Source organism: Phyllobates terribilis, unplaced genomic scaffold (genome assembly GCF_046119375.1).
Source record: "Phyllobates terribilis strain yellow unplaced genomic scaffold, ASM4611937v1 Scaffold_4__5_contigs__length_816908805, whole genome shotgun sequence".
Taxonomy (NCBI): domain Eukaryota; kingdom Metazoa; phylum Chordata; class Amphibia; order Anura; family Dendrobatidae; genus Phyllobates; species Phyllobates terribilis.
The window spans coordinates 110,953,669-110,979,958 of NW_027362764.1; the positions used below are offsets into that span (position 1 = coordinate 110,953,669).

Here is a 26,290-nt window from a genome sequence, read left to right on the forward strand (position 1 = left end):
CATTGTGATAAAATGCTACTCATCCAAACATGAAAGAGTCTAAAAGGGGTAAATACCCTGTACAAAGAATATACTCTATAGTGTCTCTGAAGGTCGGCTTTATCTATATGTCTTATCCTAGATAAAATGATGTGCCCATTACTAGATTCGGTTCTACACTTCCTTCTTCCACTAGAGGGTATAATCAACCTAACAAATACGTCTTCACATAGTGCAATGAAAACATCGCACACCAGGGATCATTTAAGACATAAAGAAATGACTACATAATTTACTTACACAGTAAAACCTTGTTGTTAAAGGCATAAATGAAACTAATGTACCAGCTGCCGCACCAGAAATGGGATATTGATCATGAGCCTCAGATACTCGTTTGTATCTTGATCAGTTAATATCCTGATATATTTTGATTATTTCATTATAAACTAGTATTAAAAAAGCAGCACCTAAATGTTATTGTAATTCTGCAAAAAGATGAACCCATAAATAGATGATAATTTTACCTGCACCATATAATAGGGTTGTAAACATATCAAAATCAAGAATGGGATGGTAACAGAATGTTTATTATGGATTTAAGTCACATTAATGTTCATCTTTGAGATAGTCGACAGGAAGGACACTTGGTAAAGACATTGCTGGTCTGTAAACTGTCCTTGAAGAATAACTAAACTTTAACTTTTATTTAGTTTTTTGCTAACTCAGTACAGAATTGAAAGTTATTTACTTTGCAAATCACTTTATTAAGCGATTTGGCTTCATTCCTGTAAAAAAACTTGCTACCCTAATCAGTGGCCTCCAAACCACTGATTAGGGTATGTTCACACATTACGCTTTTGTTGCTTTTTTTTCTGCATCAAAAACCAGAGTGAAGGCTGAAAGAATCTTGCATACAGTAGTACGTTTTTTTGCTGCGTTTTTGCCCCGTTTTTACAAAGGTTTTTTTTCTCTTAAATTGAATAATAATGCTGCAAAAATGATGAAATAATTGACATGATGCAGACTTGAAAAAACACCTTGCAGCCCAAAACACCCAAGGAAAAAAATACAAGAATTTTGAACTCTCGTTCACTTTTGTTGGAACTGTAAAACTCAATGTTTTTTCAGCAACAAAAAACACAGAAAAAAAATGCTGCAAAAATACCACGTGTGAACATACCCTTACTCTTTGGTCTACTTTATGGACTGTCCAGGAATTTCTAGACGGTTGACAACCCAGGTGTCCTCCCTAAACGTAACTACATCGCGTATCTTCTCCACAGTTTCATGGGCAGTAGCTGGCAAATCAATTAATAAGATTATTTGCAAAGTTAAGTTACTTTCATTGCTAGGATAGAATTAGCAAAAAAAATGAAGTTACTGTTTAAGGACAGTGTTCAAACCAGCCATGCTTGTCCAAGGGTCCTTCCAATTGCCAACAAAAAAAATGTTAACTCTACAGAAAAACAACTTGTTGGACCCTTTATTAGTCAGTGGAATTCTTTAGAATTTGCTAATATCCATTTAATTTCAAAAGAGATCCCTTAAAAAATGTCATGGCTGTGCCTATGGAAGCCATGATGCTAATGTGAATCAGGCTCTTGAATGGGGCTGTACTGCCTTTTCCTGTACAGTGATGGCCATGTCCTGTGCAAAAAAAATGCCACTACAGCTTTATTCAATAAGGAATTTAATCTTTGCTGCATTTATTCAATAAAATAGTAATCTCCCCCCCCCCCAAAAAAAAACAAACAAGTTATTCAGAGAGTCCAACCATTGGGACCACCAGCGATCACAAGATTGAGGGTGTGCAGCCCTGTCTTAAATGGAGTAGAGGTGCATATGCTCAACCGTCACTTTGCTCTATTGACAATGAATAAAGCAGGGGCTGGTATGGTCAGTGACCTCCAAGTCAGACTTACAGCAATCAGCAAGTTACCCCTTATCTTATGGATGTTTTTTTTTTTTTTTATAACCCTTTCGATACAGCTCTATTCAAGTTAATACAGCTCCATGTTCAGTATTAACAGAGTCCCAGAGTTTGTCCTCCCATGATCAGCATCCGGAAGCACTGCTTTGCAAAAGTGGGCCGCAAGGACTTTGGTTTTATTGTTAGTAGACGCAATAGGGGTTGTACCCCGAGTGACTATCTAGGATTTCTGCTGTGCAAGAGGTCTAGGGGGAAACGTTTCTCCTGGTGGAGAGTGACAAGCCAAGCCAGGCATGTCAGAGTGAGGAGACTTATTAGCCATGCATGCTCCTTTGGGAAATTAATTATGCAAATCCTCTCTTCAGAGAGGAAGAGGACTAGAACTGAAATGTTTTGGTGCCTGTGTTGTCAGGATCATCGGGTTCCCAGAGATCGGAACCTCTCCTGAAAAAGGTGTTATGGATTATTGTAGGATTATTGCCAACAATAATTGTAAAAGGTGGCAATACTCCTTTCAGACATTGCACTTATATGGGAATCAATATATTAAATGCCAGATTCCCACTGGTGAATGCCACAGATATGGCGTTGGCATAGTTAGCCAAGTGTAAACACTTCGTTTTTTTTAGATACATAATTGAGTTCAGTGATACACTGGCTTGTATATATATTAATGTCTAATAGGCAGTTTACTTGCTGTTTAAAAGATTTTCGTGGCAAGCTATCACAATTTGCAGAGATTACACTGGAATGTAAGCAATTTAAACATAGAACAATTAGAGCCTGAACCCGGCTGCCCTTTGCTGATAACGAACCTTACTGTGCGGAGGATTTTACTTTTTAATAAACTACAACGCCGCTGCTTTTTTTTATAAGTGATAGTGATATTGCATAAAGCGAGCTAATTAATGATCATGCCGGAAAAATAACACATATATACTCTGCATATACAAAAATATAATCCTTGCTGAATTATTTCCAGAGACCCTTTTATACACTGACCAGCCGTGACATTAAAGGGGTTGTCCAGTACTTTATATTACCCCCCCCAATGTATCCCCCCCTCCGGGGCCCCTAAGGATTTTTGTAATTAGCTTACGTTGCAGATACTGCCTGTGAGTGGCGCTATCACTGGCCGCTCACAGGCATCACGTGACCCCCGGCTGCAGCCGGCTCTGACATCCGCTGACGTCACGACAAGTGCTGGCAGCCGCCGGGGGTCTCTGTCTTCTGCGTTCCACGGTGGATGTCAGGCTGTGGGCGAGGTTACCTCCCCTGTGTCACACCCGGCATCCACCACGCACTTTGTCTCTCGGGTAACTTCGCCCACAACCCAGCAGCCACCGCGGGGACCCCAGCGCTGAGTCACGCCTCACTTGTGACGTCAGCGCGGGGTCACGTGATGCCTGTGAGCGGCCAAGGATAGCGCCGCTCACAGGCAGAAAAAGCAACGTAAGGTATTTACAAAAATCCTCAGGGGCCCTGAGGGGATACATTAGGGGGGGGGTAATATAAAGTACTGGACAACTTCTTTAAGACCACCGACAGGTGAAGTTAATAACATTAATTACCTTAGATCTTTAATGGGTCCAGTTATTTGGCTTGACACATTTATAGGTCTTATTCAGGCGTCCAATTTTGATGTACGAGAGGTATCCGTGGTTTTCTACGGATTGCACCGTAGCTGTGATAGTCTATGGGGCCGCTCATGTGTCCATAAATCTTCATTCTGGAAAATCGTGGAGACAGGGTCGGATCAAAATCGGCAATGCAAGTCTTTGGGTCTGTAAAAAAATCAGACCACACTTGGATGACATCAGAGTGCGGTCTGATTTTCGCCAACTGTCAGAATGGAGAAGGTGGAGAAACTTTTTTTTAAGAAATGAATAAGGATACGTCTGAAACGTGTTTGCTGCCATTCATTACCTTACAGGTTTTTATGGATTTGTAGATTTTCCAATAAACTTTTTTTATGGATCTCCTCCCTTTGCTGGATTTTTTCTTCCTTTGCTAATTATTCCTTGGTGCACTGCAAGGTTCCATTCATGGAGGATCCTGCCCTGGGTGAGCTGAAGTTGCCTCGGTGTCTAAATTTTTTTCTCTCCATGTATGAGAAAAACTGATGACACTCAGACCAAACTCTGATCAAAGTCTGATGAAAATAATCGGCCCATTTTTCTCAAACGTGAGAAAAACTGACAAGTGAATGAGGCCAAACTGACAAGTGAATGAGGCCTTAAAGTGCACTAGAAAAAGACCTCTAAGAAGGTGGAAACGTAGTGTGTGAGAATGTTTCCACCCATATAGTGCCACCTGTTGGTAGCCGCAATCTTACAAGTCATTATCGATGTATCCACCCATATAGTGACACCTGTTGGAAGCCGCAATCCTACAAGTCATTATCGACCCTTTAACGAGCCTTGCAATATGACTTGGGATAAAAGCCCAATCAGAATCTCAATTTGTAGATACAGTGTTTCGAGGTATTGCCCCTCGAAACACGCAAAGTATGAGATCTGATTTGGCTAAATGAGATCATTATTAATATGATGCGTTTGGTTTATACGACTTTTACTTTCCACCCAGTGTTATACACCCACTTCCAAACTGAGGAAATTTTCAGCCAGATCTCAAAAATAAGTGACATAGTGTATACAATAGATGCTATATTGATGTCCCTTGGCAATTACACAGTGAGGCTGTGTTCCCACTATGAGATTTTGTGAGCTTTTGATGCTGTGTATTTTTGCTGTGTCAAAACCTCAACTTCTTATAGGTCCAGCAAAGTAGATGGGATTTAGGCCTCTTTCACACGTTCGTGTATCCGGTATGTGTGGTGACAGTTTCCACATGTACCGGAGACACTGACACACGTAGAACCATTCTCTCAGCGAGTGGTGTCCTGTCACTCACTGAGCGCAGCGCGTCATTCTCCCCGGCTCCTCTGCTAAGTGGTCGCATGGATTACAGTGGGGAACACTTAGGACAGGTGAGTATATGGATTTTTTTAATTTTATTCTTATTTTTACAGGTGGAGACACGGGAAGCAGACTACTACTCTCATCATTATCCCCTGCTGGTGCTGATCGCAGCATCGGCAGGGGACAATGATGAGGGCAGCGTTCAGCACCCGGTGCTTGGGAACGGCGCTAACTGTACCGCTGATTCCCAAACGCCTGTACCTGTGAACCTGATGTGGCACACAGGCACGGATATCTCCTGTACTGGTTTTTCCGGTACCGGAAATATAAGGATGTGTGAAAGCCCTTATAGAAATCTCCTGCCCACTGTGCTTCATTTCTACTCAGTGTAAACTGACCTGCGGGGCGTTTTTCAAATCCGCAACATGTCATTTTCTCTTGCGGGTACGCTGAGCTTAATGTGCAGATTTTCCCCAGACTTCCATTATATGTGGAAATTCCACAGGTAAAACAACTCACATGTGGTTTTAGTGCTTTTCCGCAGTGTAAATGCATGTGATCTACACATGGCTGTATCAATAAAGTTTTGTCAAAACCAAATATCAGGAGTTATCAAAAAAAGCAGCTTTATTTAAAACACAGTATCAAAAATGTGATAAAAATACATGTAAATAAAAACCACATTAAAAAAATGCAATGAAAAAATCAGTAACATGAAAAACTCACCAAAAACTCATTGTGGGAATGTAGCCTAAGGCCACCTGCACACGCAGAGTATTTGGTGAGTTTTTTACCTCAGTATTTGTAAACCAAAATTGGGAGTGGATGAAAAATACAGAAGTGGTGACGTGTTATTATTATACTTTTCCTCTGATTGTTCCTCTCCTGGTTTTGGCTTACAAATACTGATGTAAAATACTGACCAAATACTGAACGTGTGAACATGGTCTATACGGACATGTCCTGAGATAACCAAGGTCGTGGATAAAATTGACTAGTTGTTAATAGTTCTCCATTAACAAGACCCGATTGGGGACTGCATTTGCAAATTAGGAACGTATTTGAGGACTGAAAAACAAACCTATAAAACCAGGTGCTATAAAATTTGTTTATTTCTTTAGAGGTGGCAGATGTCTCAAATTTCCCAGTATAAATTGCTTAGACCTGATGAGTGTACTTACACTGAAAATCCATATCAGATTAGAGGTATATTTCTCAAATTAAAGTGAGCCAACTAGACTCATAATGTGCTCATTGTTAATTTTAAACAGGGAAATGTAAAAAAAAAAAAATAGATATTCTGACATGTATTTACATTGTAAATAAACCAGTACCATCAGGTCTAAAGCCCCCGTCTCACATAGCGAGATCGCTAGCGAGATCGCTGCTGAGTCACGGTTTTGGTGACGCAACAGCGACCTCACCAGCGATGTCGCTATGTGAGACACTTTGCAGCGATCAGGCCCCTGCTGTGAGGTCGCTGCAGAATGTCCTGGACCATTTTTTGGTCTTTGCCCTCCCGCTGGTCAGCACACATCGCTTTGTGGGACCAGCGATCAGGCTGGTAACCATGATAAACAACGGGTTACTAGGTGCGCGTGTGCCCCTAGTAACCCGCTGTTTATCATGGTTACCAGCCTGCTCCTGCTTCAGCAGGCTGGTAACCAGGAGCAGGACATTGTGGAAAGATTCTTTCCACGATGTCGCTGCTCCCCTGATCGTTGGTGAGCCTGCCTGTTTGACAGCTCACCAGCGACCACATAGCGACGCAGCAACGATCCCTGACAGGTCGTATCGTTGTCGGGATCGCTGTAGCGTCGCTATGTGTGACGGGGCCTTAAGAGATCTGTTTAAATGTTGACAGTTTATATTGTGAAATCCTCTTTAAAGGGGTTGTCTGGTCTTGTGTCTGCAGGCTTGTGAATCCTCACATTGTGCACGCTGTGAGGATTCTTTGGTGCCGATGCCAGGAGCGTGCAGTCATGTGAAAGGCAAGTATGCGATATGCATACTTCCAGACACATTCAGACTAGTCTGTATCCGGCCTCACTCAATACACTTGCATTAATCGAGGCTTCGTCCATCTAGTCGGCATGTTATTGCATGTATGCAAATCTCTTACTTGTGGTCCCGCTCCCGGCACCAGCACCGGAGAATCTTGACAGTGCGTAGTGTGCGTCATGTGAGGATTGATAAGTCTCCAGTCACATCGCGTGACAGAAGACCTGTAGCTTAAGACTGGACAACCTCTTTAAGCAGTCAGCTCCTCCATGTGCTGTATCTGTGCAATCTCATCCTACCATTTCATAAGACCGGGTTCAGACATCCGTATTAAAATTCAAGCCAGTTATGTTCTGTAAATTGCAGACATGGTTGCCTCCATGTGCAGCTCTGTCTGTGCATGCTGTGATTTTTTTTGCTGCTGGTGTGCACGGTGCACTGGAGCGGTGTGCTGTTGAGCGCACAGACAGCCCACTGACCAAAAATACGTCTGTCTGAACGAGTCCGTAGATTTTACATATGCTTTAGATCTGATAATAAGTAATGACCATGTTTAGCGGAGTTTCTATTTTATAACATATAAAATCCTAGCAGAATATTTCTCTATCCATGTAACTAGGGAAATGTGCTGATAAGCATGTGTTACGGGGCAGAAATACCTGTGATTTTCTGAAGGAACGCTCTGTACAAAAGAGACACTTTATCCACCCATTGCTAAGAAAACTCGTATGTTTGTAATCACGATAATTTGACTTGTGAGATTTTAAGTTATAAATTCATGATATGTTTGTCATTAGGCTATGAATAGATATTTCTCATCCCGTTATGTAACACTTTAAAATGATTGTGCCACTTGCAGAGCGATTTTATTTTCCAAGCAGAGACTGGCATTTTATATTAATACTAGGTACAGTCATGCAGTCAGCATGCCAAACGGGCTCACAAGATGCTGCGCAACACCGCGTCTTAATAATGTGTACACAGTCCATGGCCTTAAATACATCATTTTATGGTTTCACCTTAAACTGCAATTCCTACAATCAATATAGAGGCCTCTACATACTTATGTGTGACACTGAAGCCAAAGTAGCCCCTGGAAAGACAAAGTAGCCCCTTGTCACGGAAATTTTAACCAAATATCAGTCATGATTTTAAGTAAAATTGTAAGGTACTTATATCAGATCCAGCTTGTATAATGCCAGGTACAATTACTTGGGGTCATTTTGTTTCACAAAGGGCACGCTAGACTGTGGGGTAATATATCAGGGCATTTTTGACAATATCGTTAAAAAGTCACAAAATATGTTGCACACTATAGATACAAAAAAAAAAGACTTTTTTTGTCATTATATAAAACTCTATCCACTTTTACAAACTCGATGTAGTCGGGGTGTGGTTAACAATGCAAAAAGGTTTAGCGAATTGCCGTTATCTGACATTCAACAGTGTCATTTAAAGGGAATCTGTCAGCAGGTTTTTGCTTCCTCATCTGAGAGCAGCCTGTAGGCAAAGAGAAGCAGAATTTAACGATGGATCACTTAGCTTACTGGGTTCAGCCGTTCTGACACAATCAGCATTTTTTGATTCAGCAATGAAGCAGAGCTGAGGAAGCTAACCCTGCCCACACCAGGCTCTGTATATACATTGTCCATAGACAGTGAGCTGCTTATCACAGGAGGGGGCGGAGTTGGACCCGGAGGCATGCACTCTTGTGTCAAAGCAATGATAAACTCCTGGTGCTAAAACAATCATTGCAAGCAAACAACAGCACTGAGCTTAATAAGAGAGGCATCATTTAAATCTGTGTTTTAACCCCTACAGCATGCTGTCTTCAAATTACATAGCAAAACCAGCTGACAGATTCCCTTTAAGTGGTGGAAACCAGTGTGGAAGTGCGTTCCTGTATTTAATCATTGAAATCCCTGGCGTTTGTATGCATATGAGTCCAGTGGGCGGTCTTACTCAGCGATTGACAGCTATCTCTGCATGCACTATCATTCAAGAAAGACTTTTCATCACTAAATAGGACCGCCTATGATTTATACATACAAACACCATATAAAATACAAATAAATAAAGCACAAGTTTAACTGAAACATAATAAATATCAATCTGATCAGTTGCTCCTGCTCTATAACATCCTGCCTGTAGACCAGATACCATTTTTAACATGACAGGTTCCCTTTAAGACTTCTGTCAAACTTTAGGAATAACCTTCCATGCGTTGGGTATTTGGAAGATTGATTAAATCCATTGTGGATCCCTCCATTATCATTAATAGAATTTGTATGTTTAATTTCTTTTAACTCAGGATTGTTCTTTTTATTATATTTTCATATGCAAATAATCAGTTTCAGTCATGATGATTGTTCTTCCTAATTTTTTCCTGCATTTGTTGATCGTTTTGTTCGTGAGGAAATTATTCTTATTGCCTGAAATAATTTCATTCAGACACTATTGCTTTGTGTAAATGGGCCTGAAGGCTCGGCATAGTCCGTTCTTAGGGGTCAGGATTTTGGCTTCTGCAGAGCCTCTCATTCCAAGATCCGTGGTGTGGAATAAAATGCTCTTTAAATAATACATACAGTCAATGCCTTCTTTTGAACTTACACATTTAGTGGAAAATCTTTCATAGCATTCTCTATTAATTTAAATCAAAGTCTATCTCGCCACCGCCATTCCTTACAATGCCGGTTCACTTGATGTGGCGTTTTGCGGTTTAGTTTGTGATCACACTGCCTTTCTTTCAATCTCTTTTGATTTCTCCTAATCACACCACACGGACCTCCTTCTCCTGCAAATATCTGATTTTGTGCGGCTGCAGCCATCATGACAAATCTTAACCCGTAGTTGTTGCCATGGTAACATAGGTGTGTGCTCATACATTTTGCATCATTCTGTTTATTTCATTTTTCTGGCCAAGTGTCTGTATAAAGACAGCTGAATATACATGCAAAATATGCCATTAAATCCAAGGCCAAATACACCATCAAATACGGGGAAACATAAACTTATATCCGTAAGAAATAAATAGGAAGTAGCTCAGTTCTAATGTAAGGAAGCTGAAATGGAGGACAACAGTCTAATTCATCAACCAAAGAATCTGTCTAAATACATAAATCAAAACCCAAGAAAAAACAATATGAGCATATACCCTGCAGTAAGTAAATAGTAATAGTACATGTAAATAACACAGGGTACTTAGTAAACACTATTATGATCAAAAAAGTGTAAAAGCCATCCCACCATGACAAGGTGCACCCAGTCTGGACAGTCCTATCCTGTCTCTAGTATTAAAGCCTCACCTTGTGTCAGCCGACCTCAATATAGATAAGCGCAGAGCAGGACAGGGGTCCGACTGCTCAGGCAACTGTCCATAAGAAGCTATGTAGATAAATACCTAGCTCCGAAAGGGGATGTCACGCCCATGTTTGTGCAAAGTACAAGAAACTACAGCAAAACCAAATAAATGAGCTGGAGCATAAATTGCTATACGTCTAACGCATGAGAGCACATTCACACTGTGGCCATTTCAAGTAAATAGTAATAGTACATATAAATAACATAGGGTACTTAGTAAACACGGTTTTGATAAAAAAAAAAGTGTAAAAGCCATCCCACCGCGACAAGGTGTACCCAATTGGGATGGTCCTATCCTGTCTCTAGTATTAAAAGCTTGTATACCTACTGTATAACAAAAAAATAGTTTAGTCAACCCCTTTACCACCTATGACAGCTGATCTGATCGGCTGTCATGTGCCCCTAACAGCCGTAGGTGGAATCGTGATCTAACCGTACCTCTTAACATGTTAAATGCCGCTGTCAATTTTGACAGCAGCATTTAACATGCATGCGCCGGAAGCGCGTCCAAAGACCCACCCATCAGCGCCCCTGTCACATGATCGCGGGGCACTGATTGGTTGGCATGACAATCCAGGGTCTTCAGGAGACCCCTGTGGTTGTCATTGCTGATCTGCTATGAGCACCGCCCCCTGGCCAGCGATCATAGCAAATGAGCATTTTTGCTACACATAGCAGGACTTGCTATGTGTAGCACAAGTGATCAGATGATCGCAGCTTCAAGTCTCCTAAGAAGACTATTAAAGCAAGTAAAAAGTAAAAACAAAGTTTTTAAAAATATTAAAAAAAATTAAAAAATTATAAAAGTTCAAATCACCCCACTTTTGACCTATTCAAAGTAAAACAATAAAAAATACACATATTTGGTATTACTGCATTCAGAAACACTCTATCTATCAAAATATAAAAATAATCAATCTGATCAGTAAATGGAGTAACGAGAAAAAAAATCAAAACACCAGAATTATGTTTTTTTGGTCGCGGTCGCCAACAAAATGCAATAACAGGCGATCAAAACATTGTATCTACCCCAAAATGGTATCAATAAGAATGTCAGCTTAGCATGCTAAAAATAAGCCTTCATCTTGTTGGAAAAACTCAGGGAACGTGCCATCTTCAATGCATAAAGAGGGCAACACATCATCATGTAGCAATTTCAGATATCCAGTGGCATTGAGGTTTCCATTGATGAAGAATGGCCCCACTATCTATGTACCCCATATACCACACCATACCATCAAGATGCGAGATGTGCAGCATCTGAAACAACAGATACTGGATGTCTGTGCTAGCATTTCTTCTGCGGTGTTGCTATCAGTGTGTCAAGAGTGGGTGAAGAGGGTTGCATTGACAATCCAACACAATCGACAGCACTTTGAACACATTTTATAAGTGGTCATAAACTTGTCAAAAACCCATGAAAGAATAAAGTTACGTTAAAACCAAGCACACCATTGTTTTTCTTGTGAAATTCTCAATAAATTTGATGTGTCACATGATCCTCTTCCCATTGAAAAAAAAAAGTTGGATCCAAAATGGCCAACTTCAAAATGGCCGCCATGGTCACCACCCATCTGGAAAAGTTTCCCCCTCCCATATACTAATGTGCCACAAACAGGAAGTTGATATCACCTACCACTCCCATTTAATTTAGGTGTATCCTTATAAATGGCCCACCCTGTACAACAATAAATCAGTGGCAGATATAATTCACATTAAAGTACATAATCATTGTTAGGGAAAGTTATATATATAAATCACACAAAAAATTACTGAAGTAATTGATGTCAATTACACCCAAGAATTATATTTATACTAGCTGTACCCCGCCACGCGTTGCTGTGGCTCAGTCTGGTTAAATGGAAAATAATGAAAAGAGAAAGCGCAGGTTTCTAAAATATTTAATTTCACAATGCTTGTGGGTGTACAATATTTTTTGTTGTTCCATTGTCTGTGTAATATAGAGATTGTCTGGTTTGCCGACTCTAGAACACGCAACATATAATTATCAATGTGAGAAGCAATCCGTGTCTAGATTTAAACCGCACAATTCTAAAGATTGGTGCTGAGATTTGTTGACGGTGATTGCAAACGCCAATCAAATTGGGAATTGCAATCTCTTGCTTTTACGTCCAACAGATGGCTATAGCGTGTGTTGCTTTTACGTCCAACAGCTGGTATATAAAAACATAGTAGGTATATAAAAACATGGGTGTATTCGAATGCAACGTTCATTTTTATTTATGTAGATTATATATTTTATATACAGTACAGACCAAAAGTTTGGACACACCTTCTCATTTAAAGATTTTTCTGTATTTTCATGACTATGCAAATTGTACATTCACACTGAAGGCATCAAAACTATGAATTAACATATGTGGAATTATATACTTAACAAAAAAGTGTGAAACAACTGAAAATATGTCTTATATTCTAGGTTCTTCAAAGTAGCCACCTTTTGCTTTGATGACTGCTTTGCACACTCTTGGCATTCTCTTGATAAGCTTCAAGAGGTAGTCACCGGAAATGGTCTTCCAACAATCTTGAAGGATTTCCCAGAGATGCTTAGCACTTGTTGGCCCTTTTGCCTTCACTCTGCGGTCCAGCTCACCCCAAACCATCTCGATTGTGTTCAGGTCTGGTGACTGTGGAGGCCAGGTCATCTGGTGTAGCACCCCATCACTCTCCTCCTTGGTCAAATAGCCCTTACACAGCCTGGAGGTGTGTTTGGGGTCATTGTCCTGTTGAAAAATAAATGATGGTTCAACTAAACGCAAACCGGATGGAATAGCATGCCGCTGCAAGATGCTGTGGTAGCCATGCTGGTTCAGTATGCCTTCAATTTTGAATAAATCCCCAACAGTGTCACCAGCAAAGCTCCCCCACACCATCATACCTCCTCCTCCATGCTTCACGGTGGGAACCAGGCATGTAGAGTCCATCCGTTCACCTTTTCTGCGTCGCACAAAGACATGGTGGTTGGAACCAAAGATCTCAAATTTGGACTCATCAGACCAAAGCACAGATTTCCACTGGTCTAATGTCCAATCCTTGTGTTCTTTAGCGCAAAAAAGTATCTTCTGCTTGTTGCCTGTCCTTAGCAGTGGTTTCCTAGCAGCTATTTTACCATGAACGCCTGCTGCACAAAGTCTCCTCTTAACAGTTGTTGTAGAGATGTGTCTGCTGGTAGAATTCTGTGTGGCATTGACCTGGTCTCTAATCTAAGCTGCTGTTAACCTGCGATTTCTGAGGCTGGTGACTCAGATAAACTTATCCTCAGAAGCAGAGGTGACTCTTGGTCTTCCTTTCCTGGGGCGGTCCTCATGTGAGCCAGTTTCTTTGTAGCGCTTGATGGTTTTTGCAACTGCACTTGGGAACACTTTCAAAGTTTTCCCAATTTTTGGCACTGACTGACCTTCATTTCTTAAAGTAATGATAGCCACTCATTTTTCTTTACTCAGCTGCTTTTTTCTTGCCATAATACAAATTCTAACAGTCTATTCATTAGTACTATCAGCTGTGTATCCACCAGACTTCTGCACAACACAACCGATGGTCCCAACCCCATTTATAAGGCAAGAAATCCCACTTATTAAATCTGACAGGGCACACCTGTGAAGTGAAAACCATTTCCGGTGACTACCTCTTGAAGCTCATCAAGAGAATGCCAAGAGTATGCAAAGCAGTCATCAAAGCAAAAGGTGGCTACTTTGAAGAACCTAGAATATAAGACATATTTTCAGTTGTTTCACACTTTTTTGTTAAGTATATAATTCCACATGTGTTAATTCATAGTTTTGATGCCTTCAGTGTGAATGTACAATTTTCATAGTCATGAAAATACAGAAAAATCTTTAAATGAGAAGGTGTGTCCAAACTTTTGGTCTGTACTGTATATACAGCCCCTGGCAAAAATTATGGAATCACCGGGCTCGGAGGATGTTCATTCAGTTGTTTAATGTTGTTGAAAAAAAGCAGATCACAGACATGGCACAAAACTAAAGTCATTTCAAATGGCAATTTTAGGGCTTTAAGAAACACTAAAAGAAATCAAGATTAAAAATGTGGTACTCAGTAAGGGTAATTTTTTTGAGACCAAGCAGAGGGAAAAAATTATGGAATCACTCAATTCTGAGGAAAAAATTATGGAATCATGAAGAACAAACACACAAAAGAACACTCCAATACATCACTAGTATTTTGTTGCACCACATCTGGCTTTAATAACAGCTTGCAGTCTCTGAGGCTTGAACTTAATGAGTGACAAACAGTACTCTTCATCAATCTGGCTCCAACTTTCTCTGATTGCTGTTGCCAGATCAGCTTTGCAGGTTGGAGCCTTGTCATGGACCATTTTCTTCAATTTCCACGAAAGAGTTTCAATTGGATTGAGATCCGGACTATTTGCAGGCCATGACATTGACCTTATGTGTCTTCTTTCAAGGAATGTTTTCACAGTTTTTGCTCTATGGCAGGATGCATTATCATCTTGAAAAATGATGTCATCATCTCCAAACATCCTTTCAATTGATGGGATAAGAAAACTGTCCAAAATATCAATGTAACTTGGGCATTTAATGAAGATGTAAAGGCAGCCATCTCCTCAGTGCCTTTACCTGACATGCAGCCCCATATCATCAATGACTGTGGAAATTTGCATGTTCTCTTCATGCAGTCATCTTTATAAATCTCATTTGAACGGCACCAAACAAAAGCTCCAGCATCATCACCTTGCCCAATGCAGATTCGCAATTCATCACTGAATATGACTTTCATCCAGTCATCCACAGTCCACGATTGCTTTTCCTTAGCCCATTGTAACCTTGTTTTTTCTGTTTAGGTGTTAATGATGGCTTATGTTTAGCTTTTCTGTATGTAAATCCCATTTCCTTTAGGTGGTTTCTTACAGTTCGGTCACAGACATTGACTCCAGTTTCCTCCCATTCATTCCTCATTTGTTTTGTTGTGCATTTCCTGTTTTGGAGACATATTGCTTTAAGTTTCCGGTCTTGACGCTTTGATGTCTTCCTTGGTCTACCAGTATGTTTGCCTTTAACAACCTTCCCATGTTGTTTGTATTTGGTCCAGATTTTAGACACAGCTCACTGTGGACAACCAACATGTTTTGCAACATTGTGTGATAATTTAACTTCTTTTAAGAGTTTGATAATCCTCTCCTTTGTTTCAATTGACATCTCTCGTGTTGGAGCCATGATTCATGTCACTTCACTTGGTGCAACAGCTCTCCAAGGTGTGAGCACTCCTTTTTAGATGCAGACTAACGAGCAGATCTAATTTTATGCAGTTGTTAGTTTTGGAAATGAAAATTTACAGGGTGATTCCATAATTTTTTCCTCAGAATTGAGTGATTCCATAATTTTTTCCCTCTGCTTGGTCTCAAAAAAATTACCCTTACTGAGTACCACATTTTTAATCTTGATTTCTTTTAGTGTTTCTTAAAGCCCTAAAGTTGCCATTTGAAATGACTTTAGTTTTGTGCCATGTCTTTGATCTGCTTTTTTTCAACAACATTAAGCAACTGAATGAACATCCTTCAAGCCCAGTGATTCCATAATTTTTGCCAGGGGTTGTATACATATATAAATATATATACTTACATTTTTATAGATATATATATAATGGGTACGGAAAGTATTCAGACCCCTTTAAATTTATCACTCTTTGTTTCATTGCCGCCATTTGGTAAATTCTAAAAAGTTAATTTTGTTTTCTCATTAAAGTTCACTCTGCACCCCATCTTGACTGAAAAAAACAGAAATGTAGAAATTTTTGCAAATTTATTAAAAAAGAAAAACTGAAATATCACATGGTCATAAGTATTCAGACCCTTTGCTCAGTATTGAGTAGAAGCACCCTTTTGAGCCTTTTAGGGTCATTGTCTTGTTGAAAGGTGAACCTTCAGCCAAGTCTGAGGTCCAGAGCACTCTGGAAGAGGTTTTCATCCAGGATATCTCTGTACTTGGCCGCATTCATGTTTCCTTCAATTGCAAGCAGTTGCCCTGTCCCTGCAGCTGAAAAACACCCCCATAGCATGATGCTGCCACCACCATGTTTGGATTGTATTGGGCAGGTGATGAGCAGTGCCTGGTTTTCTCCACAGAATTATTACCAAAAAGTTCTATCTTCATCTCATCAGACCAGAGCATCTTATTTCTCATAGTCTGGAAGTCCTTCATGTGTTTTTGATCAAACTGTATTCGGGCTTTCATATGTCTTGCACTGAGGAGAAGCTTCCGTCGGGCCACTCTGCCATAAAGGCCCGACTGGTGGAGGGCTGCAGTGATAGTTGACTTTGTGGAACTTTCTCCCATCTCCCTACTGCATCTCTGGAGTTCAGCCACAGTGATTTTGGGGTTCTTCTTTACCTCTCTCACAGAGGCGTAGCTAGGGTTTTGGTTCAGGGGTGGGGGGAAATTTCTGAGTGGGCCCCTAACTTAGGTAACCCTGATTACAAAAATAGTGGCGCACCCAGATAGTGGATGTAGGAGAACCTCAGCTAATGGCAGCGCTGTTACTGAAAATAATCTCTATACAAAGACCAGCACTGCTATTACCGCCATATGGTGACATATTGCTAGATACCAGTCATGCAGACCATATATGAGATCACAGCACAGTTATATATAGTAACTTACAGCTGACAATTCTTTCTGATTAAATTGTTCACTTTTCCCGTCTTTTCCATCTTGCCCAGACCGACACGACGACTTCTCCATCCTGGACTCTCAGTCTCAGGTCTGCAGAGATCACAACAAAGACACATTTGACTCCTTACATTTCAGGCACCTCTTCCTGCTGATACTCCAATACTGAGCTGCTGCCATATGTGTTCCTATTACTGCACCTGCTGTGTGCCCTCTAGATGGTAAAACAAACCTCTAGAATATAGTAATGCAGTGTGCAAGTGCCCTAGAAAACAGTGACCACATTTTGCCCCCTATAAAGTAATAATATAAAATTATACCCTCTGTGTGACCCTTTGACAGTCACAATAAACTGAGTTCCCCTATAACGATAAGTGCCCACTTAACATTTAATAATGTCGAGTCTCCCCCATGTACAGCTCCCCTATACACAGTATTATGCTCTCCTATACACAGTATAATGCTCTCCTATACACAGTATAATGCCCCCTCACATAGTACCCAACACACAGTATACTGACCCCTTAGTAGCCTCCAAACTGATGTCTTCAACACTGTATGATGGCCCCCACAATGTGCAAAGACCCCACATTATTTCCCACACTGTATGATGGCCCCCACACTGTGCAAAGACCCAACATTATCTCCCACACTGTATGATGGCCTCCACACTGTGCAAAGACCCCACATTATTTCCCACGCTGTATGATGGCAACCACACTGTGAAAAGACCCCACATTATCTCCCACACTGTATGATGGCCCCCACACTGTGCAAAGACCCCCATTATCTCCCACACTGTATGATGGCCCCCACACTGCACAAAGACCCCACATTATCTCTCACATTATATGATGGCCCCCACGCTATACAAAGACCCCACATTATCTCCCACACTGTATGATGGCCTCCACAATATAAAAAGACCCCACATTATCTCCCACACTGTATGATGGCCCCTACACTGTGCGAAGACCCCACGTAATCTCCCACACTGTATGACCCTAACTGTAATCCGCACACTATATAAATAACCTCCATATAATAAAATTCACCACATATTCCTCAATATAGTATAATGCACTCCCCATAGGCAGTCTGTAGGATAATACCCCCATAGGCAGTCTGTAGCATAATCCACCCACCCCCATAGGCAGTCTGTAGCATAATCCCCCACAGGCAGTCTATAGCATAATCCCCCCACCCCACATAGGCAGTCTGTAGCATAATCCCCCCCCCCTCCTACCCCCCGTAGGAAGTCTATAGCAAAATCCCCCCACAGGCAGTCTGTAGCATAATCCCCCCACCCCCCGGCAGTCTGTAGCATAATCACCCCCACCCCCCATAGGCAGTCTGTAGCATAATCCACCCACGCCCCATAGGCAGTCTGTAGCATAATCCCCCCCACCCCCCATAGACAGTCTCTAGAATAATCCCCCCACCCTCCATAGGCAGTCTGTAGCATAATCCCCCCACCCCCCATAGGCAGTCTGTAGAATAATCCCCCCACCCCCCCCATAGGCAGTCTGTAGCATAATCCCCCCACCCTCCATAGGCAGTCTGTAGCATAGTCCACCCCAGCCCCCATAGGCAGTCCGTAGCATAATCCCCCCACCCCCATAGTCCACCCCACCCCCATAGGCAATCTGTAGCATAATCCCCCCACCCACATAGGCAGTCTGTAGCATAATCCCCCCCATAAGAAAACATACATAAATAAGCACAATACTCACCTCTCTCTCCTCCTGGTTCCCCCGCTTCTCTGAGCGCCCGGTCCACACACAACTTCAGCACAGTGGGCCAAGCGCCAAGTGATAACTTCAATGACACAGAGGACGCTATGGGGACTGATGGGAGAGGGAGTCTCCCTGCTCTGCCCGGAGTGTAACTGTAGCGGCTTGCTGCTCACGCCGCTACAGTTACAATAGTGTAGCTCCGGGAGGGCCCCCTCAGAGCGCAGGGCCTGGGGCGACCGCCCCCTCTGCCCCCCCGGTAGCTACGCCACTGCTCTCTCACCGAGGCTCTTTTCCTACGATTGCTCAGTTTGGCTGGATGGCCAGGTCTAGTAGGAGTCTAGGAAGACTTCTGGTGGTCCCAAACTTCTTCCATTTAAGGATTATGGAGGCCACTGTGCTCTTAGGAACCTTGAGTAATGCAGAAATTCTTTTGTATCTTGGCCAGATCTGTGCCTTGCCACAATTCAGTCTCTGAGCTCCTTGGGCAGTTCCTTTGAGCTCATGATTCTCATTTGGTCTGACATGCACTGTGAGCTGTGAGGTCTTATATAGACAGGTGTGTGCCTTTCCAAATCAAGTCCTATCAGTTTCATTAAACACAGCTGGACTCCAATGAAGAAGTAGAACCATCTCAAGGAGGATCACAAAGAAATGGACAGCATGTGACTTAAATATGAGTGTCTGAGCAAAGGTTCTGAATACTTATGACCATGTGATATTTCATTTTTTCTTTCTTAATAAATTTGCAAAAATTTCTACATTTCTGTTTTTTTTTCAGTCAAGATGGGGTGCAGAGTATACTTTAATGAGAAAAAAAATTAACTTTTTAGAATTTACCAAATGGCTGCAATGAAACAAAGAGTGAACAATTTAAAGGAGTCTGAATACTTTCCGTACCCACTGTATATCAGATGGGGCAATGCTGGTGCTGTTGATAATTGTGCTCATCAGGCAGGCATGGTGGCAACCTGTACCCTGTGACCCCTGCAGGCCTGTACTCTGCACAGGTCACTAAAGAGGTTGGTACTTGCTGTCAGGTGTCACAATGGAGCTGGTCATGTCAGTGATTGCTAGTTATGCAATTCTCTAGTACAGAGGGAATGTGACAGGAGGGGGCGCAGAGATTAAGGCAGAAGGGGTGTCCGCTTGACTTGTACCGGCCAGATCACATCGCCGCTCACGCCGGTAGCGCAGTGGGATTTGCACTCGGTCGCTATCTGCCCACAGCTGTGAGGCTCGGGCCCAGCTCAGCACCAAGAGTGGAGGCAGTGGCCTGCGCCTCTCCGTGCAGCCTCCCTCTCTCTTGTTGTTGCGCAGTCGGAAAAAAGACTCACCTGCCGGAGAAGAAGAAGCTGCAGCAGCAGCGGTGCCGGAGAGAGCAGAGGCGGCCGCCTCTCAGGCGGTGGTAGTGATGAGTAGCAGCGTCTTTTGGCCTTGGGTCTCGTCATTCCCCTTCCCCTCAACCCCCACAGGGGACACGAAAGAAGCAGAGCACAGGCAACAGCTGGGGCAAATGAAGGAGAAGGAGTAGAGTTTATTTATTTATTTATTTTACTCACTTATATAACGCCATTAATTCCACAGCGCATTATTGACATTATGGACATTATGGACACTGTCCCCATTGGGACTCACAATCTAAATTCCCTATCGGTATGTCTTTGGAATGTGGGAGGAAACCAGAGAACCCAGAGGAAACCCATGCAAACTCAGGGAGAACATACAAACTCCTTGCAGATGTTGTCCTTGGTGGGATTTGAACCCAGGACCCCAACGCCACAAGGCTGCATTGCTAACCACTGAGCCACCGTGCTGCCCATATGAATGAGATGTCACTAAGGGGGGGAGAATGCCAGGTGGCCGGTTAGAGTCAGCCTGGGACGGAGCTCATATCACCCCCCTCTCGCTGTTGCTTTTACGTCCAACAGCTGTAAAACATAGTAGGTATATAAAAACATTTGTGTATTCGAATGCAATGTTGTGTCAAAATTTCCAAGCAATCGATGAAGAACTTTCGGAGATTTAAGATTTTGAACAAACGAACATTTACATTTTTATTTACCTAGAAGATATAGATATGTACAGCCGAATAATGATATTCGTATAGATAGCTGAATAAATAAATAAATATATTCTATTATAATTAATTAGCAACAAACATACCAGGTGGAATACATGATTATGATAGTAATCAGCATATATCAATTTCAATATTTAATCATATGCAAGTTTTCCATCAATTATTCCCTATGAAAAGCTTATACTGATATTTTTTAAGGGATTCTATTTACCACACAGATGTACTAGTGGCCAAAGTCTTTCTATATAGTGCCATTGCCCCATAAATGGTGAGTATAATACTTTATGAGTATGAGGTGAAGACGAAGACTTTTTTTGAACCCCTTCCATAACTAAAAATGTAGCAAAATATTGTCTAGTTGGCTACTGTTTTGATTAAATTTGCAGGAATTGAATTGCAAAAAAATGTGGATTTGCTGAAAAATTACAGCAAATTAATTTGTTAAAAATGTATTCACTTATCTTTAATTTAAATGATTAAGTTCTAAACATGTTACCTCATTATTTCCTTTCAATCTCTGCAGCGTGTCGGGATCAGCCGTTATGTTCCAAGTGCTCTCCGGCGTTCAGAATATGACTACAGAAGACGTGGCGAAAGCAGCAGGTACTCTTTCTCTCAGTGTTTGGGCTTTAACGGCAGTGCCAACCATTCCTTTAGTAAAGCATTTATTAACAAAGGGATAAATTATGGGGAAGATTTACTATTGTGAGTGTGTCTCACGTGAAAATGGGTATGGCTTGGGGTGTGGCATGAATGGATAGGGGCAGAGCTTAAAGGGAACCTGTCAACAGATTTTTAGACCCTAAACTAACATCATCTATGTAAAGCATATGAAATATTGATTATGACTGTACTTTTGTATTATAAGTCCGCTTCTTTTTTTTCTGGAAATCCATCGTCAAATGTTTATGCAAATGAGCCACAATTGTTAGGGGCTTTGCTTGCACTTACAGCTCTCCGGCCTCTCTCTCCTCCCACTACCGGCCTCCTGTCATTGACTGACAGGTCACTCTTCTCTGACAGGTTCTCTTTAATATATGCCACAATGCATGTAACTTTTGCCACAAAAATGATCTAAAAGGGAGCAAATCAAGAATTGATGTAAACTCATATCCAGCTTGAGCCACTGTGATAAATTTGGGGCTAGTCTAAATTTACACTCTTTATTTAATGGAGGATTAGTAGATTTTCCCCTGTGTGTTTGTACTGCAGGCTTACTTTTTTGTGAAAGGATCTGAATGATCACAATTTTTGTCCGATTTTTTGGATAAGCTGTTTGTTATCACAGATGGTTGGACCCTCCAGTCTTGGTACATAAAAGCAGAATTAGGAGTGTAACTTCATAACGAAGAGCCTTGTGCCCCAATGTAAAATGTGTAACTTAACTTTAGGCTAAGGGCCTGGTAGCAACTGAAATCTCCACAATCACCTGTAGTTACTGTACTTCTCTGCTTTCAGTCGTGTAATATATTCAGTACTGCAGTTACATCTTAGGAGCCTGTAGGAATGCTTTTTTCTGTCTGACCCCAATTAATGCAGCTTATTCCAGTAAAAGTGGTTGGGGGCTTGGTAAATATGGTGTTAACCCTAAATGAGCTGTTTTTGAAGGGAAATTATCAACTGTCACTGTATGCAATTTTCTTTTGTAAGGAGATGGAGATCTTGCCAACGTTGTCCCTTAGTAACATACATAATAACATAGTTTTTAAGGTTGAAGGAAGACTAAGTCCATCTAGTTCAACCCATAGCCTAACATGTTGATCCAGAGGAAGGCAAAAAAAAACCATGTGGCAAACACTAAGCTCCACATTGGGGAAAAAAATTCCTTCCCGACTCCATACGACAATCAGACTAGTTCCCTGGATCAATACCCTATCAAGGAATCTAGTATATATAATATTATACTTTTCAAGAAAGGCATCCATGCCCTTCTTAAATTTTAATAGTGAATCACTCATTACAACATCATGCGGCAGAGAGTCCCATAGTCTCACTGCTCTTACAGTAAAGAATCCCCGTCTGTGATTATGATTAAACCTTCTTTCCTCCAGACGTAGAAGATGCCCCCTTGTCCCTGTCTCTGGCCTCAGAGTAAAAAGATCAGTAGAAAGGTCTTTGTACTGTCCCCTCATATACTTGTACATAGTAATAAGATCACCCCTAAGCCTTCGTTTTTCCACAGTAAATAACCCCAAGTGTAATAACCTGTCTTGGTATTGTAGACCCCCCCAGTCCTCTAATAACCTTGGTCGCTCTTCTCTGCACCCTCTCTAGTTCAGCTATGTCTTTCTTATACACCGCAGACCAGAACTGTACACAGTATTCTAAGTGTGGTCGCACTAGTGACTTGTATAGAGGTAAAATTATGTTCTCCTCATGAGCATCTATGCCTCTTTTAATGCATCCCATTATTTTATTTGCGTTTGCAGCAGCTGCCTGACACTGGCCACTAAACGTGAGCTTGTCGTCCACCAATACACCCAGGTCTTTTTCAGTGACAGTTTTGCCCAGTGTTTTACAATTAAGCATATAATTATACATTTTATTTCCTCTGCCCAAGTGCATTACCTTACATTTATCCCAATTAAAGCTCATTTGCCATTTATCAGCCCAAGCTTCTAGTTTACATAGATCCTCCTGTAATATAAAATTGTCCTCCTCTGTGTTGATTACCCTGCAGAGTTTAGTGTCATCTGCAAATATTGAAATATTACTCTGTATGCCCCCTACAAGGTCATTAATAAATATGTTAAAAATAAGGGGGCCCAATACTGACCCCTGTGGTACCCCACTGTTAACTGAGACCCAGTCTGAGTGTTTTCCATTAATAACCACCCTTTGTTTCCTATCACTGAGCCAATTCTTAACCCACATACATATATTTTCCCCTATCCCCATTGTTCTCATTTTATGTATCAACCTTGAAGAAACAAGTATAATATTATGTGATGTAATGTGAACTGTGATGTTCGTTAAAGATGTTAGTAACGTTGATAAGGTGTGTAATTTGGCAATAGGGATAGTAAGAGTTAATGTTTGGGACTAGTCCAGAGTGGGAGGCGATCAGTTGAAAGAAAAGTGATGTTTCCTGTTAAAATGTCAGATAGGGCCTGGAGTGCATAGAGGAAGGACCTAAGGTCCGATGTGAGCAGTGCCACATTACGGGGTGTCCCTGAAGTGAGAGGAGACAGAAAAAAAAGAGAAGTGACTGAGAGACAGAGTGATTATCAGGAGTCGGGTCCTTGGAGAGGACGCCTAGCAATAAGGCCCAGAGTTTATAACTCCAAGAGGTAACGGGCCTAGACAAGACTGAGTATGTAAGACGAATAGAGTGTCGGGCAGGAGTTCCAGAGCCTCAGCTCTAGAGAAGATATGTACCACAGCTCCCTTAAGAGTAGAGAAGACGCGGAACTGGGAGTTGAGTAAAGGACTCTTGCCTAACTGTACTGTAGTGACGAGCTGGATTGTGGTGAAGTAGTGAGAAACAGTGAATACAGAGGACAAGTAAAGAGAGTTAAGAGGAAGGAATTGAAACTGTGTGGAAAATGCTCCATGTTGTGAAGGAAACGTTTGTGAAGTTGTGTACCCGCTATCTCCTGTACATATTCCCTACCAACTTCCCATTCAGTAAAAAGTTTATTTTTGAATGGTGGCCTCCCTCATTGAACTGTGAAACATTTGGTCCTGGCAAACCAACGTCAACAGTTACACGGGGCCTCTCTGGCGTAGCACCCTCACAGCACAAGTCCACACACCCAGCCAGGACTCCCACTTTCATGTAACGTGCCGGGGTGTACGAGGTGAGTACCTTGCCCACGGCTACAGCCCCACGTTGTACCTTCTTCTGTGTCCTCCATCAGTAATGCTAGTGCCTGCTTGCCATAGAGATACTTCAATATCATACACATGCAAAGCGCTCAGATGCATCACTATATTTTCCTTTTATCTTTACCAGGTGCTCCCCTCACACAGCTGACTATAGGCACATGCCTACTATGCCTACGGGCGGGGGTGGATTAAGAGTAGCAAGGGCCCCGGGCAGTTTAGAAGGCTCGGGCCCCCCCCCCCCCCCACACACACCTGATGTATCACATGTCACATGATCCCCTGTGATAGATCATGTGATAGTTCACGTGAAATTAATTTGGCACAATATTAAAATATTAATTATAATAATTTTTTATAGGCTGTGTGCCCACTATGCGTTTAAGCGTTTTCGCAGCGGCAATTCCGCTGCAGAAACGCTTAAAAAACGCTTGGTAGAAGGTCTGCCATGTTCCCCAATGATAATCCGCATGTGCTGTACACATGCTGCGGAAATTTCCGCTGCGGATTATCATTGCGGAAAAATACACAGCACTACCAATTATTTTGCGGAAGCGCTGCGCTTTCACCACCATTAAATTGCATTGGAACGCATGGAATCCGCATCACTGCATCTGTACTTGCGGAATCCATGCGTTTCAATGTGCGGATGGTACCCGGGTCTGGAGAAGAGGAGACTCTCCTCCAGACCCGGGTACCATAAAACCTGTAAAAAAAGAATAAAATAAAAAATAAATATTATACTTACCTTCCGATGGCCCCCGGTGTCTTTATCCGATGCGTCCTAGCTTGCCGGCAGCTCGCAGTAGACTAAAGGACCTGTGGTGACGTCATTTAGTCATGTGACGGGTCACGCGACCGCTGACTTCGGCAGGCCATCAGAAGGTAAGTATATATTTATTTTTTATTTTTTACCATTCTTTTACGGTCAAGCTATATAAATCCATGCTGGTTGCATGGATTTATATAGTGTGACCAAGTTGTCAAGCACTTTCCAAGTGATGCTAAAATCGCTTGTAAAACGCTTGACAACCCGCATGCGGAAATGCATGTGAAGAACGCTTCACATCCGCATGTCCCTGGCAGGAAAAACGCATGTACAATCCCAGGCACCCCGGGCGGTAGCCCAGATTGCCCTCATTATAATCCGCCTATGCCTACGGGTAAATCCGACCCTGAATATGTATGATCCTGCATTGGGCTGGAGGTTCTTTGTTGACCAATAAATATGGTGTTATCCAAGAAATGTTAATTTTTCTTTCAATTTAAAGGGAGCATGTAGTTTCTACCCTTGCTGACAGCAATTATTAACAGACCTGTAGATTTGCTTAAAGAGGACCTGTCACTTGCTCATAAAAATTCAGTTAAATACCTTGTAAAAAATCTCTGAGCTCCCCTGTTTCTGCTGCTCTTTTCCGTTTTGTGCTGCCTCTCTCCATTGCAGAGATATTGACATTTGTTGTTTTTGGAGTGTAGTATGTGAAATCTCTGCCTGTAGTGCAACTGTGCGTTTCTTCAGTCTTCCCTAAAGATGTGCGCTTTCACTCCTCCTTCCCAGATGCTGCCAATCACTGGCAGTATCTGGGAAGGAGGTATAAAAGCGAGTGCCCCCTGAAAAGACTCTGAAGAAATGCCCAGTTGGATTGCAAAGCAGAGATTTCACATACTGCTCTGCAGAAGAAACAAATGTGAATATCCTTGTAATAGAGTAATGCAGCACATAACGGAAAAGAGCGGCAGAATCAATGGAGCTCACGGATTTTTACAACATATTTAACTCAATTTTTTTT

At 41.8% G+C, this 26,290-nt stretch overlaps 1 protein-coding gene across 2 annotated transcripts in view; it reads left to right on the forward strand.

The window, feature by feature from the left end:
• PTPRN2 (protein tyrosine phosphatase receptor type N2) overlaps positions 1–26,290 on the forward strand; it is a 1,402,724-nt gene that overhangs the window by 595,225 nt on the left and 781,209 nt on the right. For both annotated transcript variants that reach the window (XM_073677683.1, XM_073677684.1), the window contains one exon: positions 21,199–21,278. In XM_073677683.1, the coding sequence (XP_073533784.1) occupies positions 21,199–21,278 (80 nt within the window). The remainder of the gene's footprint in view (positions 1–21,198; positions 21,279–26,290) is intronic.